Genomic DNA, 19289 nt, shown 5'->3' on the forward strand with positions numbered 1-19289 from the left:
AAAAAAAAAAAAAAAACACAAACTCACTCATCCTAGTTACTCTTCTAGGTAACAGGTGACACGCACAAACAGGGAGTATACAATCTTAGGATTGCCCCCCCCCCCCCCCCAAGTTACACCACTGGGTTTGATTCTCTCGGTAGACCAATACTGGTACCACAAAAGCACGCAAGACTATGTTAGGGGTAGCAGATGAGAACAAGTCAGCACCATAGCCCTCAATGAGCAAAGCAAAGATCATCTTCAGGCTTTGTAGTACATGTACAGAAGAGCAGCTAACGAGTAACCCATGTTGTAAATTTACAAAGTTCTGCATTTTTCAATGTTTCCCATAACTGTATATTTAAGAATTTACTAGAAAATTCTAATGCATGTTAAATATTGAACAACACACAGTAACAACACTGCAAAGTTTCATTATTGAAGAATTTATTGTTCTGGGCAACTGGTACCAATAGCTCTGGAGCAAGGTATTCAAGTCCTTACAGGAGCCACCTTTGGTCATCATTAAAAAAAAAAAATAATAAATCGCAAAATGAACGATAACCAGCTCATGACGTTTTCGAATAGCAAAAAGAAAGAAAAAAAAAAAGTAGAGTCTTTTACAGCAGGTGACAGGAGAATTTGGGGGGGGGGGGGGGGGGGGGCTTCCATGAGGTTTTTCCAAAATCCCCAAAAGGGATGGTTAATAATATTAATATCAACATCAATAAAAAAGTAATTACAAGTTTAAAAGAGGCCCAGGTCACTAGTGGCAGAGGCGAGGGCCGTGCATGACTGATCGCAGTGGGTGTGGGGGACAAGGCGGCGCAGAGTCCTATGCAGAAAGGTCACTGTTGTTGAAGCGCTCCTGGTCATAAACCTCAGCGACAACCTTACGACCAGCAAACCAGCGGTTATTCAGGGCCTGGATGGCCTTGTTCATCTCGGAAGCCATGGAGAACTCCACAAAGATCTTCACGATGATCTCGGCGTCCTCCTCCTCGCCCTGCTTCTCCTGGTAGATGATGACCCTGTTGACTGTGCCAAACTTGCCACACTCCTCTGTGACCTCACCTTCCAGGTCGTCGTCAATATCCTCGGGCCCCACCATGTTCCGCAAGACCATTACTGTAGACTGTAGGCATGGAGAGAGAGCATCAGGAGTGCTTCTATTAGGTACACACACACTGGTGAACAGATTAAACAACTTCTATAAGGAAATGAGGTGGAATATCTTTATAGAGACATGAAGAGCAGAATGAGTTGCCCCCTATTGGCACACCAGCGTCACCATCGCTCCCAGGTACGGCCTAAGTATCAGAACTCTGGTGAAAGCGGCTGGGTGTGTCTCCCACACCCACCTCTTGTTTTCGCAGCAGCTTCTGCATTACCATGTGTCTGGCACTGCTGCCCGAGATGCTCATGTGCTCCTGCTCGCTCAGCATCTCCTGGGCTGCCCCATCCTGGGACGCCTCCTCCTCCTCCTCCTTCTTGGCTTCCTGGGTGGCAGCCGGGGCCGTGACCAGCACGGGCGGTGAGGCCAGCACTGGGTTCACCAGGCCGACCTGGGGCAGCACAGGAAGTGCTGGCCGTACTGGTGTCACACCTGCAGGGGGCATGGGGTTCCAAGTTTGGCTAAATATCATTTGTAAAAATGACTGAAAATATGCATGTCTCTAAGTTTGCCGTCATAACATGGTCATCAAGTACAGTAGAACCTTGGAACTCAAACACCTCTCAGCTCGACTAACTCGAACATCGACGGGTCTGTCGAATTTCTTTCGACTTGTACCTCGATTTAAATCTTGGAACCTGACCATTCCTGCTAAAACTTGTATGGGTCCAAACGTGTCCAACTCTGCCAATGTGGACCTCAAAAGGGTCAGTAGAGAATAATCTAGCCGCAACCCGATGGAAAACTCAGAACGCGACAAAACGAAACAGACCTGCTAAAACATACGGCAAACGGACCTATTTAAAAAAAAAAAAAAAAACTGACCTGTATTTTTAAAAAAGAGAAAACAAAAAGAAGCTTAATATTCCAGGCCCATTACCAGAACTACATTTCGGGGTGGGGTCCACGTAGGTGTCTCCTGATAGATTTTACCAGGTGGGAGGAGGGAGCAAATTGACTAAATGAATTTCAGGGGGTACAAACCTGAAATTTTACTAAGTACCTGTATTACAGCACCCTAGAGGGTGATATGTGGTTGTAAAAACAGATTACCAGGCCCCAGGCACAGCCTCATTTCTCAGTCCTGCTTAAGAGTAGTTACTTTGTGAACCAGCCTGCACCTTCAGGCGATAAAATGTCTTGTCAAATGGTTCACATATACAGCAATACCGTACTTATCACAGTATCACTCCCTCATAAGCCTAATGCTTTAAGCATTTTCTGGTCTCCTGTAGACACTGTGTGGTAACAGGTTTCAGACTGAATTACGTAGTCCTGAGGTAGGCTTTGTGATATGACCAAAATCTCATATCCCGTTAATGACATACATCGCAGATGCACCTCATATTTATGGATTTCCTCTGTAAATCAGATGCGGTACGAATTGGACAAAAATCTGCAAATAAAAAGGAGCACGGTGGCAAATGTAACGCGATCCTCATAGTCAGGAAATGATCCACAGATGTGAAAAACCTGTTTCAAATGTAAAGATCACACCATATGTAATAGAGGGGGGAAATAAATGTAACGTGATCCACAAATAGACAGGAAGTGATTCAGAAATATGTAAAACCCCTTTTGTACACACATCACTCCCTATTTTTGTGGACTTGATTTTGTACAAAAAAAAAAAGAAACATTTTTTGACAGTGATGAATTTGATGTTTTTGTAAAGAGCAGCTGCTGTATACAGACTCCCTAAGAGGTTTGCGGAAATATTTTAAAAATAGTTTTGAGTTCCCTCACAATAGTTCTGCATTCCCTCGTAATATTTTTCTGTTACTAAACAACTGAATTGTGTCCATTTAAAGTAAACAGAATTAATGGACAAATGGGTATAAATCTAAACAATACAGACATGTCCAGTTAAGTGTGCCTTAAGCATTAAACTATGGGGGACAATGCATACTATGTATTTCTCATATACGTGTTTTTACACGAATTTATTAACAACTGCACTGTGTCCATTCACTGCCAGTGACTGTAAACAAGACAGTGGGGCTACTAAACGTGTAGTATAAACATAACCAGCAAAACATTAATAATTCGTCCATAAAGAAATCTGGAAAACCAAGGGATCATCCAAATGAAAAAAATGCTGCTGTAAACAGTGAGTTTTGCCACGTCACAAAATAGAGTATAATATGAAATGATGGTTTTATTTCGTTTTCTGATATACATAGTAGTATTTCACAGCCCTAATCCTAAATTGTACTATTGGCTGTACGATCAGCTACAGATCATTTCCAAAGGCTACATAGCCTTCCAGTACATCACAGAGATACTCCATTGTTCAATACAGATCACTGACATTAAAGAGAATTACAGTAACAAACATAATACCAACATCTTGATGTCCATTTGTGTGGCTGCTGCTGTTTTCAAAGAATGATAAGCTTACCAGGCAATGCCAAAATGGGTCCACAAAACGGGTTGCTGCAATTTGGTGGGGGCACCCAGGCATATTAATGTCTAAATGTTTTTACTATCTAAATGTATATATTCTGCTACTGTAAACCTGCAATTTCCTTCAGGATTGCTGGCTCTCTCGATCTGCTATCCATCCATATATTCATGCATGCATCCATCATGGCTGTTTATCGACATGCACATGTACAAACACTGCTGCTAATATGTAATATCCCCCCATGAAGCAATGAATGAATGAATGAATCAATAAATCAAATGATTAATTAAAACTCCCAACAGAACCCTCCCTGGCGTACCTGTGATGACTCCCGGTGCCTGGGCAGCCATGACAGCCTGGGGGAGGCTGAGCTGCTGGCTGAGGGACAGGGGTGAGGCCAGTGCCCCCAGCACCGACGCTCCCGCCACGGCCTCCTGGATGAGCAGAGCTGGGGTTAAGCAGGCAGCACCAGCGAGCTGGTGCATGGAACAGGGCGGACAACACAGTGAAGTCTCCACTGACTCTCACTCTGAAACTCAGCGTGAAACTATATACTGGGCAGAGTAACAATTAACTGGAAATGAGCGTAGTCAGCTGACCACTGTCACCAACTATAGCTGTAACACACTCATGTGCCTAAGGCAATATATTTACAGAGCAAACAAAGCATGAAGTTCCCAGTTAAGATCTTACACTGGGTATAAGGCCCCATTTTTGTAAAAATGCTAGATTTCAATACGTATGCAATATGTCTGATATTAACTAAGCGCCAACAGTTAAAATTTTGCCAACAGCCTGTATGTCATTGGAAGGTCACAACTGCCTACAATATCTGCTTATTTTAGTAATGCTGCAAACTTCAGATACTCAACCACAACTTCAAAGTTCAATGCCTAAAAGATTTTACTGAAACTAAGGCTGGGTGATGTCACACTGATATTGTATCGTACATGTGCAGAAAAAAGCTGGGCTTCAGACGATGGGCAAAACACTTGTTAAAATGCATCGGAGAAAAATCGATTACTCTGCAATATGGCGGAAGGAAGACACCACAAACCGTGAGGATCCAAATAAAGAGCGAAAGAATCATGTGCATGGAAGCACTTCACATTAAAAGTGACTGACAATGCAACCATCAGCCAGTATTGCGAAGCAGAACTAATCAGCACAGGACGACTGCAATGCAAATACATGATAAAAGATGACATTCAGGTTTGACAGGCTCACCCAATAATGTAAGGTTAGCCATAGATATGCACCATTTAACCTCTAGGAGTAGGTTAGCCTTTCTTGGTGCTTAGTTTACTTTCTGTGATTCCTGTATGTCAAGATTATTGCTGCTAAAACTGTTAGCACAGTCACAGCCTCATTTTTATTTGATATTTGTACATAATGCGGTACATATACCCAATTAATGATGACTTTTTGTGAACGTATGTTAGGGCTGAACAATACGGGCAAAAGTTCCCAATGCAATATTTGAAGTGTTTGCGATTATTTAGGAGTTGAAAATTAACTATGTAGCTAAATAAAACTTATCTAAAAACAAAATTCTGGAAAATAAGTTAGTGGTGCCTTGCAAGTGCCTGCAAAGACTGCTGGGCCGACAAATCACTTGCTTCTACTCAATATCGTATCTCTGTGGAATATTAATATTTCCATATAGTGGAAGACTGTCTTTTCATGACCAGATCTTCAGACCTGCTCGTTGTATTTATGGCACTGTTTGTACATCTTCCACAGTTCTGTACATATTGTTTTTACTCCTGCACTTTTTATACATTTATTCAGCGTTCCACATAAATATTTACCTGTGCTGTGATTTTTGCAGTCGCGGCAGCAGCAGCCACAGCAGCTGCGGGAGGCAGACCACCTGGGGTCGTGGGAGTCAGGAGGGGCATAGGTGGGGTCACCGCTTTGCCTACTCGTAGATATTGGCCACCCAGGTCAAAGAGGTTCATAGAAGAAACAGCATCCTGGGATGACTGGGCCTTTTCATACTCTGCCGGGGAGCAAGACCAGATTGAAGGGCTGGAACGATGCACCAACATGACGGTGTAGGGACCACGAGAGCACTGCTGCTCACCAATGAAGCCGTAGCCCTTGTGCTTTCCTGTAGTAGGGTCCCTGGCCAATGTGCAGGACTTGATCTTCCCAAAGGCTTCGAAGACGCTCTTGATGTCCTCGTCCGAGAGGTCAGGGTGGACGGACGCCACGTAGATCCGGTTAAAGGCGCGAGCCTCTTCTGCCAGCTGATCGATGATGGGCTGCGCCTGGCCGATGTTACTTGGCCGCCCCACCTACAGCACAGATACCAGCACAGGGCCACTCAATGGAGGTGTGTCATAGACAGACACTGAACAACGCACCTCAAACTTCCTGACACCCATGAGGAACTTCACATCACCAGTTCTTGACAAATCTCAGCAAATTATCCTACTAGCTTGACATAGCTGCTCCTACACCTACCAGTCCCACACAAAGAACCTAGTATGCACAACTAGCTATCTGTAGAAGCACTACTGGACGTTAAATAACGTCAGAGATGGTTCTTATGAATTCATAAAGTCAGACACTAATACCAACCAACTTAAGACTGCTATATGAAAATATCACTAAAAAGCTGCTCCTATCATTCTTCACAAATACAGATATGGCAAAGGCAAAACTAATTTGAGTAAACACCCAAGTTGATGAAAATCAGCTATATCCAACTATGATTCCAGTTCCAGTGTGATTTATTCAAGTAAACCTTTCATAACCCTACAACGTACTTAAGAATAAAAATCTATGGCGGTATAACTGATCTGTTCGTAAGTCACGCAAAAGAAACTCTAGATTTTCTACACTTATCTCATAGTATGCTACAACACGCCTCAGACCACCAAGGCAACATCATGCCACGTATATTCTGGGCGTCAAGCTAACGCTCACATAGTTGCTCAGACTGAATTTTCCCTCAGCTTAGTCACTGGCAGTATAGCCAAAAACAACCAAAGTGGCTCATCCTGGAAGCAGGAAGAGCTTCAGCGTTGCCAAATATTCTCAACGCATTCACAGCGCATCTATCTTTAAGTTAGAAGTTCCTTCCAGGCTGGATCAAGCTTCCTCTACTGAGCTGACGACTTGTACAGTATCTGTGCTGCAGGTGGGGCAGCCAAGCAGCATCAGCCAGGCGCAGCCCATCATCAGCACAACGGGAGCTCGTGCCAGTCAGCGGAGTGCTGTCCCGGGTGGACATCGAGAAATCAGGGCATCCCAGAAGGACCTTCTCTCTAAAAGAGTTTTGGGTCATGTGGACAGCACAGCAACATTTCATGGAGAAGGGAGACACCCGGCTGACACACGGTGCAAACACACAAAGTTACCATGCATTTGGACGTTTGAATCGGGAAACAAACAAACATACTGGGAATGCATGTGAGGGGAAAGACAAGTGCCATTTTCAGTCACACACACTGAATGTCAGAATGAACAATTGGACGTTCCAGCAGGTTCCTTCTCCAGCTTTAAAGAAAGAAGGGGGTTGAGGTGAGTGCAATCCCAGGGGTCCTGGTTCAAAGTCTCCCGTGAGCAGCGTGGGGGTTGGGCCGCTCCATTGGCTCCTCACCTTGATGTTCCTCCCTCCAAGCATTACCGAGTTCATCTGCTCCAAGGCAAGCTGTGCGGCCTCCGGTACCTCATACTCCACAAAGGCAAAGCCCTGCAGGGGAGGTGAACAGGCTCTTACTCAGGCTAAAGAGGCAGGACGACAAGAGAAGAGCAGCTGCCCCAGGAGTGCCGCTCTTCAGGGTAGGGGGGGGGTAATGTAAGAAACACAGGAAACTGCTGGTTAATTCATGCAAGTAAGTAGCAGGCTCATCATTGAGGGAGTCTACTGGCAGTCCACCGCTCCACAAACAGGTTCCTTTCAAAGAAAAAAAATAAAACCATCTAATAGACGCATTACAAATTTCATTCACTCGTAATATTTTATGATGCAATTTAAAAGGATTCTAATGCATACTATTAAAACGTAATTTTTTAATCAATATGTTGCAGTGCTGTGTGACGGCTAAACAGTGCTGAGAATGTAGCCTCTTCTCAGGAAGGTTAATTCTGTTCAGAATATAATATTCAGCTGCAGTACTTTATTTTGAGCTAAAACAGATTATGCTTGTATGATAACCAGACTAACACTGGGCGTTCATATTTATTTATTACTATTATTATTACTATTAATATTATTAATATTATTTGCCCTAGACAGGTAAAATTCAGCTATTACAGCAAGGACTGGTTCATGCATTTAAATGTTCAGATGTGTATTGTGAAGGTTTACGAGACGCTTGTATAAAGAACAATATATTACAAACAAAAAGCGGAGAAAAAGAAAGAAAAATGAAGGACAATTCTGACCTTGTGCTTCATGGTAACAGAATCCCAGGACATGTCGATGCTCTTGATGGGTCCGAAGGGGGCAAAGGCCTGCCTGATGGTGTCCTCCCCCAGCTCGTAATAAATCGAGCCCACGTACACCCGGCACATGATGGCGAGCGCGCGCTGCCGCTGGGCTGCCACCTGCCAACGAGGAGAGATGTCCACTAGCGTTTACACAGCCGGACACACACACACACACACACACACACACACACACACACACAAGCAGCTCATATACATGTGTATGGGTGTATGGGGCGGGGCCGGGGGGGGCAGCTTGTAAATGCTACATCTACCTTCCTGCACGTAAGGGCGCCTTAAGTCCTCCGTGTCTCTCGAAAAGGCCAGTGTCAGAGAAACGGGGCATAATGTAGTTGTTAGTGTGTAATATTATGAATAAATCTGCGTGGAAAAAAGGGAGAGGGCTTCTAAGCAGTGGTACTCTTACCAAAAATTCAGGATGTGTATGTATTTAATGATTAATATGGAGGAGGATTAGGTTCAGTACATCAAGCATCTGAAGTGTGCCTCTGAAGTGTGTCATATACATTACTACTTCAATAGGGGCCGGGCTAAACACCCTTCATTGCTGTCCGGCTCTGAAGCTGACCGGCACTCCTGAGATGCAGAAAAGGTGAGAGCTCTAAAATCAGCTGCAATCTAGACACCAAAGTGGCCCAATAAAAACAGTCGAACTTACGTTTTGCTTGAGTCTAGTGGGGTGGATTATTAAAACAGAGCTGATTTTTGGCTTCCTTACTGAAGTCCAAAAGCTTCTACACACATTAAAAAATTTTTAGTGTTCATCCATGACATGAAAAAAATGACTTGCTTGGCCTACCCCAAAACAACCAACATAGCCAACAAAAGGTCCCTGTTTGAGCAGTGTTGTAATTTAGGATGGTTTAAAGTGACTGCTAGCCCTCTTTAATACCAAGCCAAGGATCATATTACCCATTTGTCCTGTTCCAAAGTGGTCACATATTTATAAAGAAGACATGGGCTTAAGTTCACAGCAGCAATACATTCAGCCCAGCCCACCCACCCAACGATTCTGGATGAATTGCTAATAGCCCTCATGGACCATCCTCTAAGCCCAACTAATCCAGACCTCATTACCCGCAAAGACATGTTTCACAAATCTTAACATTAACTGATGCTAAGTTCACATTATACGATTTTCTGCTCACCAACAGTTTTTGGAGATCGCCGGCAAAAGCCTCCAATCAGAGGCAAACAGGCATTTGCTCAATTCTGGCAAACTGGCACTCAATTGCGATTCCAGAACTGTTCACGACCTGACATTAGCTGATGCATTGAGATACCTGTCAGACATCTAGCAGGCTATATATTTGGACCTGTTGGCGACCTCAAATCCAGTAGAGTGAAAAGTGTTGTGATGTGGAATGGCAATGAATGTGGTGACATGCTACAGTCCATGAGAGTGCAAGACAGCATGAAAGGAAACCAGGGAGAGGCGTTTAAAAACATGTGAAAAGTTCAATTTGTCTAGTAACTGCTCTTAGTGTTCAGGGAAGAGGTATTTAGTAAAAGTTAGTTATATGTGACCTGATATGCCGGGTCACTAAAGACCTGAGGTATACAATAGCGTTTCCTGAAAGTCCTATGTATACAAGGGTTCATTTGGCAGGTGTTTGTAAATGTGGATCATGTGTTGTGATTTGATTCAAGTGTTTTAACAATTTGTAGTGTGTCATTTCTCGCATGTTTCTGACACAAAGCATAGCTTGGACACTAGACACGCTCATTGAGGATTCTTCCGGGTGAAAGAATCTCAGAATTTGTGACCTCCGGTCGCTGATCAGTCAGAGTGTGCAAACCACAATGACTTCCAAGTTCCCTGATTACAAGATAAGTAATGTAATGTGAACAGTACAATGATATGATGACTCCAAAAGTCGTATAATGTGAACTTAGCAAAAATTAGCTGAACAGTTTAATGACTTTTCCATTCATATTAACTGAATGGAGCACATCAGCTGACACGTCACAATCCAAACTCTGAAACTAATAGTATTTTATACAAACGAAAGAATAGTTTTGTCCAAAGCTCCACTACTGATAGAACCCACAGGAACGTAAGGGGTTGAAAGTTGCTACACTGTTGTTCAAATGTTTCTTTCATGTCAAGCGCTGAGATTCTCCCTGGTTAAATGGTATGTTGTGCAGCATAGATCCTCATCTTTCTCGTAAAAACATTAATAAATACAGGTTTATGCAATAATCTTTTTAACCCTTAGCACACCTGACTGCCATCCTCAGGCAGAACATGGCCAAATGAGTTGTTGAACAACGCCTCTTTGCTTGTTGTGGTGTGAATGAGCAACCAGCAAGTGTCTTATTATTCTGCCTTAAACAGTTTCCATTTCAATGAATGCCTGCTGTCTGCTATTGAACAGCAGGGAAAAAAGCCACACCACCATGATCCTATTTAGATGCTCACAAAGTAGCCCACTTTTCCCATGAGGATCCCTGCCACTACATTCATCATCACCATGGTAACTTCAGAAACTGATATGACAGACGGGCCCATTAATTACATAACAGTCCATAAACCCACAACACTGCTTCTGGCTATTTAGTCTAATTCTCATGCAGATAATTCAAAGCATTTCCCCCCCCCAAAATCTGTCCAAATGAGGAGATGAGATTCACCAACAGTGTGCTAAAGGTTAAGTCATTCTTGGACTTAACCTTGAGATTCACCAATAGTGTGCTAATCTCATCATTTGGACAGATTTCGGGGGGGGAGAAATACTTTGTCATTCTTGGACTTGGAAAATACTTTGTCATTCTTGGACTTACGTGTGAAATAAAGGTAAATCGGTATCAGTATGATATCAATTAAATTAGGATGAGTTTCCCTCCTAAATTGTGTGCATATTACACTGGTGTTTGACTTGGTTGCATGTGGCCCTGACTTTGTAGGAATAGCAAATTCTCACATCCCACCAGGACCCGACTAAACCGGCAACTTTCAAGATTACTCCATGTGCTCCCGTCCAGCCAATATGACTAGTAAATAGTCCACAATGAGGGCACAGGGACCAATTTAAGCCAAACTTAATCATTGCCCATTCAGCTGGAAATACACGCAATTAAACTGCACTTACCACTTCATCGCATTCAGTAGTTTTTGCATTTGTATGTGCATCTCCCCCCTCTCCCACCACACACAAAGCCATGTCTACTTTTTAAATATGCAGCATTGTTAATCAGTTCAACAGGGACGAGGTTCCGGGCTGACTGGCCACTTAAAGAAGGGTAACAGTCCCTTTAACAGGAGTGCGCACAAAGAAAAAAGTTTAATATTCTATTGACCGATTGTAAAGGTGAGAGAGGATCTCCAAAGCCCATTGTCACTGCTGCCATCTGAAAGACAGTAAAGATGGAAAAGTGCTGAAAAGTAGGTTAGATAATCTCTTTCTTAAAAGCTCATTGCTTATCAACTCAGACACACAATTCAAACCTGCTGCTACTGCCTCTCTCAAAAACCAGTCTTTCAGCTCCATCTAATATGACGAGACCCCCCCCCACCCATACCCACACCCCCCTGAACTCCAGAGTCCACATTTTTTTTCCCCATGAACACAAGAGCTCAGGGGGTGCAAGGCAAACAAGTTACACATTTCTCTTTTTGAGTTGTTCTACTGCCCCAAAACAAACACTTCAAAAAAGGAGAGCACTGTCAAAGGTCAAACAACCTTGAATCAGTTAATGCAGTGTAACGTACAGCATCTTCTCTACCTTCACCATTCACAAGTACATTACCCAAACTAACATACAAAATAAAGCAATCACAGCACATGTACATAGATTTTGCTACATGGACTATTGGAGCTCCAAATTATACATATATTGTTTCAGTAACAAAAGCTACTCCCCATTTTAAATATTTTGCAGTTATCACTACTCCTTGCTTTTTCCCCCATGAAAAGGGATATATTAGACAATGTTCAAGCCATTCCCAAATACATCTCACACATAAAACATTATGCTTTTGTGTTTCAGCCTCTCTGCATTGGTATTTGAGGCATTTTTGCACAAATTACGTGGAAGGCGGGGCATCCATCTAGAACCATTTTAAACTCGGTCCTGTAAGATTATCCAAATGTGGCAGAGAAACTCAATTACTCTCTGTCGACTTGCATCACGGCGACAGATGAGGGAGGCAGAGCCCACAGCCCTAAGAGGTTAGTGCTGTAGCTGATGGGGGATGGGGGGAGCACTGTGGTGCACACTCACCTGTAGGTTGGTCAGTTGCTGCTGCTGGTGAGCGATGGTCTGCTTCACCAGCACACTTTTTATACTCTGCTCCATAGCATACTTCTTTGCCTGTGGAGACGAGGCAGAAACAGAATTCAAATGAAAAAACTGGCCGCAGTGCAGATGATTAGCTAACAATTGGGGTGGTGTGTGGCCCCTCACGTTATGAGGCTGTGCCTGTGATCAGAAGGCCACCAGTTAAAATCTCAGGGTCACCAGAGTGATTCTACCGTTGAACCCCTAGGCGAGGCCCTTAACCCCAACTGCTCCAGGGACAAGCTGACCCTGTTTTCTGAAACATGCTTTTTATCCAAAGTGATATACATCTGCTAAATAAGTAAAATCCAAAAGGACCCACCAGTTTCGGGATGACACGCAAACAAAACTGAACTACGCTACTTGGTTCATTTTCTTGCTAATGAGGGAAACACGAGCTTAAGTTTTATCTGCAAGGTAATGGCACAGTAACAAACATGAGGAAACATGACAGCATGTAGCATCATAACTGATGACGCACACAGACTAATAGTCAAGTACTACAAGATAGAACATACCAGCAACTACAAACTAATCTACTAGCTTAAGAGTTTGCTATATCGGCTGAAGGCAGTGAAACAATTCTATCACCATCGACATATGCAGATTTTTAAAGGACTGTAGACACACAGCACCATGAGATATATGTCAATGCTTTTCCCCTAAAGCCAAAAAGGACTGCATTCATAATTTATCATTTCTCCTTTACTGTAATCAGTGAAGACCGCCATCCAGAAGTGCCATACAAAGCACTCCGCTGACTGCATGATGATATACTGAGCGCTGAACAGAATGCTTCTTCAAAACAACACAGCTGAAGCCAGACTCTGACCCTGGAAGTTCCCCATTTGCTGCAGGGCATAAACAATACGATAATGATTATTTATTCACCATTTGTACAAGTGCACAGGAATTCTTTATTTTCACATATGCCAGCCTGCTCTCTTATAAAACACATTATGCTGCTGAGACAAAGCCGGGGGACGTTTTGCAGGGTCAGGGAATCTTCCGGCACCACAGTACCAGTTATTAGGGTTAAGCTGAAACTGAAAGGCACAGCAATGACAGTTATTCTGCCAGTCACCTAGGCAGAGACTTTGGGGACACAAGCACAGACTCCTAACTTACAGAACCACATGTGGAAAATGTTAACATATTGTCAGTCTGTCATGCATGGATGGCTACGAGAAAACAAGTGTCTGTAGCATGTTGTAGGTGCTGTATCACAAAGCAAGATTTGCTGGTTCGCTAGACAACTTCATTTAAGGTACCCCAGTTTAAATGAACTTCATTTTCGTTGACTTACATTGTCCATACTACCTTAAATCCGACAAGTTACCCCGAGAAGCGGTGGCCTATAAAAAAATGGAAACAACGCAAATTTGGGGCAGACAGCCCAGGAGGGGACAGTGCCGGCAGCAGCTCCCACCTTCTGCAGGGCCTCCTGCTGCTCTGGTGTGAGAGGAGGCAGGCCAAGCTTGGCACCAGTGCCCTGTCCATTCTCCATGGTTAGATGTTCGCCCCCCTGTGGATGTGGGCAGAGGCATCAGGATAACAGACAGATATGCATGGAAATCATAAAGACAGACCGGTTATTCATAAAGGCAGAGAGGCACTTCATGTGTTGCACATCAAACAACTCACTATTGTGCTGATCCAGACATTTTCTTTTAACTGTGCTTCAACCCAACAGCTTAAATGTCTGCAAATAATCCATTCACAGCAGTTCATTAAAACAGTCCTGCAAATATGCCTATTATGCAATGAATCTTTAAAGAAAAAAAATCTGAAAAACACTTTAATAAAAGTCCAACAGAAAATAAACACATTAACACACAGCAATTTTGCATTTCCACATTACAAGAAATCATAAAATTAAAGCCAACATTTGCAACACAAATTATAAAAAGCAACTAAATACTGTAAATACATACAAGAAAAGCAATATTATATAGAGGGTGGTCCACATAAAAGTGGCCCAGGATCTTAAACAGAATTGACAAGTGAGGCTACTTTTGTGTCGGCCGCCCTGGAAATAAATACGGGTGACAGTGCCTATGTAGAGAGACCGTTTAGATACAAGGTTTAGCAGCGAAAAACACAATCGTTACATCCTTACAGCAAATCCTGCCTTCCAAAAGATGTTCATCATATTCCTCATGAACTGTATATAAAACCACAGGCAACATATTTTCTCATGCTGTAATAAGGTTTGCCCCATAACAATCTTACCCAGAAACTTGCCTGCTTAATTCTGTAAATGTTTCAGTCAGAATTAGGGCTGTAACAGTACACATATTCATTGTGTACCGTTCGGTACACCATTTTTGTTTCAGAAAGCACAATGAAACAAATGGATACATTTATTGAAAACCTAAGTTTACAATCAACATGGAAAAACATTACTCTAATTGTGACGGAGTCGGTTATGGCTATGGCAGTCATAACCAGCGGTAGGGGTAGGCGATATTGCAAAAATATCAAGATTTCATGATCTGCGGTCTTATCCTGATTCTTTTTCATGTTTACAAACTATTCTGCAAGTTACTCTACAGTAACTATGTCAGGTTTTTAAATCCAAACAAGTTCCATATTACCGATGTGAAATTCTTTTTAGGCATGTTGCTCATGCCGATATGTTGCCAAACAGGGGATGTCTGGCATGTTGGGACAAGGGTGTGAAAGGGAGAGAAGAAGAAATCCAAGGCACTACCTTCTGTTTGCTTTTGCCGGTTAACCAACATGTCAAAAATGATTAGGGTGAGAAAAGAACTTTAGATGTGTCTACAAATGATAGGATTGCAACTATGGCTGCTGCGAATAGTCAACGTAGTCGTTGACGCTAAAAATAGGTTGACATTGATATTTTAAATAGATGCACCACTTCAATTCAGTATAACAAATGTTTTCCTGTAATATCACTACATAATTATGGCAGTAGTTCAAATTATCACAAATCAAAAAGGTGGTTTTAAACTGCGCAAAATTTCGATGGCATACCACAGCGGTAGCACTCCGCCCGAGCACCTAAAGAGGAAATGAGCCAGAAAAGGCAAAAGGTTTTTAAACATCTTAAACATCTTCTGTCTGTCTACCTACTAAACATACTCATCATTAAAGCCGTAAAGCTGTCTGCCTACTAACTTAGTGTTTCACCTGAATAATGAATCTGAAAATATTTACACTAAAATCTGAACTTATTCTATGTTAACTGACGGTGCAAGTTTGTGTCTGATGGACTTGTTGGGACTAATTATCGCACACCAAATAAAAAATAATTTGTGAATTGAAATAAAAATGAAAACTATCAGCCACCAACGTCTTTTACCTTCAACTACAGTATCTCCACTTTTAAAAGTTACGGCTGCTAAAATGCCCACTTCTTCATTGCCACTTCAGTGTTTATTGCTTCCATGATTTACCAAGACAGTAGCATGTGGCTCGCTCTGCTAACCAAATTTAATAAGCATAAGGATACGTCGAATTTATGCAGATCACTAACTTTTGGGCATCACAATACGGACCTCATTACTATTTTAGGGAGACAATCTATTTGTCGAATTGTGGTCAAAAAAATAATGCCCATATAGTGCAGAAAAGTCATTGTCCATTATCTAAATCCATGCAGTGACATACAGTTTATTATGAAAATAAAATGAACTTAAACGGTCAAGCTGATATTCTGGAGGAAAATTAATCATTTGGGTTAGTCAACCAATCAGTAATAGTCGATAGATTAATTAGAGATGCACTGATCTGATATTCGGATTGATATCGGTGACTTACTCATCTAGGTTTTGGCAATCTTTAAAAAGGTAGCTCCTATTACACACTAAATCCAGTTGTACAATTGCACTACAGCTCTTTCCCATTTTAGACATATTTTTGCGGCATTCAAGCTGAACGCTAACGCTGCACTCATTTTTGTTGCTACTCAGGGGGTGGGGGTGCTGTGATTTCCACTTGCTGTGACGTCACGCAAATACCCTTTGGAGTACGAGGAGCATAATAACATCAGATAAGACAATCATGATCTGGAAGAATGTTACGCTTTTAACAGCAATGAGTAGCACAGTGATTTACAGTCTTTGTAAAAAAGTTTTGAGAGGTGGGAGTAGTTTAGTCGGAAATCCCACTAAAAGCACACTCAATTGTGCACGATAACGTGAGTAATATGAAAAAAGTAATGGCTGATTTGGGAGTCGCTACCTGGAGCTGTTTTGCACACTGGCTACAGCTTGTGATACAAAGGTGGCTGCTATTACAAACTGTTGCCAGTGGGAGAAACATTGTGGGCCATTTTAAGCATTCGACAGTTGTGTATACTCTCCTGGAAGATATTCAGATTGAACAGCAAAATGCTTCAAGAATGCAAAAAAAATAAATAAAATTGCATCCATTTTTCCATCTGTATTTAACTAGCTTTAAAATATTAATGTGTATATATATTATATAATAAAGAAAAAAAGAGGTCTTATATCAGAATCAGATTGCAACTGAAACCATGAGAATCAGCCCACCCCTAAGATTAATCCATAGAAAGAGTCACTAGTAGCAGTCCTAATTGCAACTGACAGACAGAATACACACAGAACACACACTATCATACACTTAAGGATCTCTCCATACAGGCACATTGCAGACAATGTAAGTTGTAGAATGTAAGTTGTGTGTTGCTAGAATGTAAGTTGGCTCTGTTATACCAAACTCAGATATGTTGCTAACTTATTAGAGAAGACATGTGGATGACCTGAACAAGGCAGAAACAGTTATGGCAAGTTAGCCTCCCCATGGCATCTTAGGCGCTTTTCTCAATGAACTGAGACAGGGCTTTTTTTAAAAAAAAAAAAAAAAAAACTACAGATATAGGAGTTTATCAAAATAGATATGACTATACTCAACAGTAGAGAACAACAAAATTGTCATTATGATATATTTTACTTCATGTGTTTATTTTTACAATGTGGAAATTTTGCTATTTAGACACATGAACAGACACTTTACCTTTGGTTTACAACTGTTCCTAATTGTGTTTGCAGTTTCAATAATTAATTTCAAAACAGCTTGCATTTTCCTTGCTCTAGCTAAATCACAAAGAACCATGAACCCAAAATCAAGGTTAGTACCGATCCTTGAATTTTATGTACAGTTATACCCCCAGTCAAAATGAAAATTACACAATATTACTGCACTCCAGCAACTGCTAAGTGACAGTCTACAAGATTTTTTAAACTTGGTCCAGTAATGTATTTTTTGGAACAGAACACACTCAAGCGGGTCGGCTCTACTGAAAAGATGGCTGTCATTCAGAGGCGTGTTGCACACTGGGAAAACGGGAGTCTTACCTAGCACCCGCGCTGCGTCGGGGTCACGGGGACCTTACCCGTGGGAGATAAATAATGGGAAGAGCTTTATATGTTCAAATGGCTCTATAGGAAAAGAAAAGGCCTTTAGTTGAGTTAACTTACACATGTTTCCAAAGGCTCTCTTCCCAGAAATGCCACATACAAGGTCATGCAAAGTAATGAAACAAGTTGTTTGTCTAAAAATAAAAATAACATAAGGCCATAAAGCATGTGTGTGCACTTTATGCCTGTGTAAGAAAGACAAACTTTTACATGGGTTCCTTTTTACTACTAAAAAAAATCTATTAAGGGCGTAATAATTCAGGAGTTCAGTTCATTGCATAAGATACTTGAGAAGTCTTTTGTTTGTATGCAAGCCAGTACTTTGTCTCGCATAAATACAGAGGGCAAACAGTTTGTCACGCAAGCACGAAATGTGTCACATTTATCAATATAGATTACAGACATAGGAACTTACGTTAGCACATGAACAAGATCTATCAGTTGTGATATGTCACATGCTAGGTGATTATTTTTTTAAATAAATATGTATTTCCCGCTCACGGTCGCTGTGTTTTCGTCACATTACTCACTGAGCACTAACAGATATCAAGCAAATATTAAGACTCGCGTCTTCATTTATATCAACGCCTGCCAGCCTGGACGGGTTGAGACATTTTTGGGAAGGAATAGGGAAGGATTTAGCCGGGAAATCAACTCAGGCTCGTTTCGTCCGCCAAACGGAGTTAACACACACCACAGTTCCTTATGGGGCGACTCGCTGGACCGTTTGCCGACCGCCCCTGGCCCAGGCGACTGAAAGCCTTACCCAGCGGCGATCCAGTCTCGGTATTTAGGAAACAGACATCAAAATAAAACCATTAAATCCTGTTAATGACGTAGCAGCCGTTCAGCATAAACGGCACCTTATCACGGCCTAACGGTGACCGGATAAGTTGCCGTATCTGTCGAAGCCTACCAACATCTGATCGCGGAACCATGATGATACCCGCGGAGTATCTGTTCCGAAGCTCTTCCCCAAACATACAAACTGGTTACCTACCCCGTATAAAGGCTTTAAAAAACGTTTAAATGACTAGTCGGTCCCACTGTGTTATAGCTACAGTGGAAGCCTGGAGCCAGCCGCAACCGCAGCTCCGTCACGAAGCTACATAACTGCCTAACGGCATAAACAGCTTTCTTCTAGCACAAGCTGAAAAGCTGTAGACAGACGAGCTTGCATTGGGCTACTAACAGCACCGGTCGGGTAGGTTCGGTTCGGTTCGGTTCCGTTCGGCTGGGCTCGGCTGGGCTCAGCTCAGCTCTCCGGACAAGTAGGACACCCGGGAACAGAGGCCACGCGTAGCCAGCCCCCCCCCACCACCATCAACCGGGCCTGCTGCGCTCCCAAACAGGAAAACAGCCAATGCTGCTGCACACTTTCCGTGAGATTACAAGCATATGGAACGAGGAAAATAAGAAAACGCGATTTTTTTAAGCTTAAATTTCGATTTCCTTACCGCAGCCACCGCCACCGCCATGAAGCACACTATCGTACACAGCGCCGACTGAATTCGGAAACCCGAAAGTCCCGCGAGACTGCGCGAGAAACCTGAAAAGGTCGCTTGTATGGATGGTG

At 42.4% G+C, this 19289-nt stretch overlaps 1 protein-coding gene across 5 annotated transcripts; it reads right to left on the reverse strand.

Annotated features, from left to right (window-relative positions):
- Window positions 1-412: 412 nt before the first annotated feature.
- On the reverse strand, window positions 413-19289 carry puf60b (poly-U binding splicing factor b). Of its 5 annotated transcripts, XM_049005971.1 has the most exons (12): window positions 19171-19289; window positions 17651-17734; window positions 13735-13830; window positions 12249-12338; window positions 11325-11375; window positions 7962-8123; window positions 7174-7266; window positions 5650-5863; window positions 5375-5565; window positions 3883-3997; window positions 1344-1588; window positions 413-1117 (listed from the first exon to the last, which is right to left on the reverse strand). In XM_049005971.1, the coding sequence occupies exons 3-12, from the start codon at window positions 13810-13812 to the stop codon at window positions 818-820; spliced, it is 1539 nt and encodes a 512-aa protein (XP_048861928.1). In that variant the 5' UTR covers window positions 13813-13830; window positions 17651-17734; window positions 19171-19289; the 3' UTR covers window positions 413-817. The 5 variants fall into 5 exon arrangements, with proteins under 5 accessions (XP_048861928.1, XP_048861927.1, XP_048861925.1 ...); XM_049005970.1 differs by lacking the exon at window positions 17651-17734 and having other exon boundaries at window positions 19171-19283; XM_049005968.1 differs by lacking the exons at window positions 17651-17734; window positions 19171-19289 and adding an exon at window positions 13950-14079 and having other exon boundaries at window positions 1374-1588.

Source organism: Brienomyrus brachyistius, chromosome 1 (assembly GCF_023856365.1).
Source record: "Brienomyrus brachyistius isolate T26 chromosome 1, BBRACH_0.4, whole genome shotgun sequence".
Lineage (NCBI taxonomy): Eukaryota > Metazoa > Chordata > Actinopteri > Osteoglossiformes > Mormyridae > Brienomyrus > Brienomyrus brachyistius.

What these genes read in the sequence shown, in the direction of transcription:
- puf60b (XM_049005967.1), bottom strand. Translation starts at nt 14,036, where the DNA reads ATGAACTGCTGTGAATGGATTATTTGCAGACATTTAAGCTGTTGGGTT. An exon ending in TTGGAGGGAGGAACATCAAG is followed by an intron (nt 5,864 to 7,173) that starts GTGAGGAGCCAA and finishes TCTGTGCTGTAG; the next exon opens with GTGGGGCGGCCAAGTAACAT. An exon ending in GGCACCGGGAGTCATCACAG is followed by an intron (nt 1,589 to 3,882) that starts GTACGCCAGGGA and finishes TGCCCCCTGCAG; the next exon opens with GTGTGACACCAGTACGGCCA.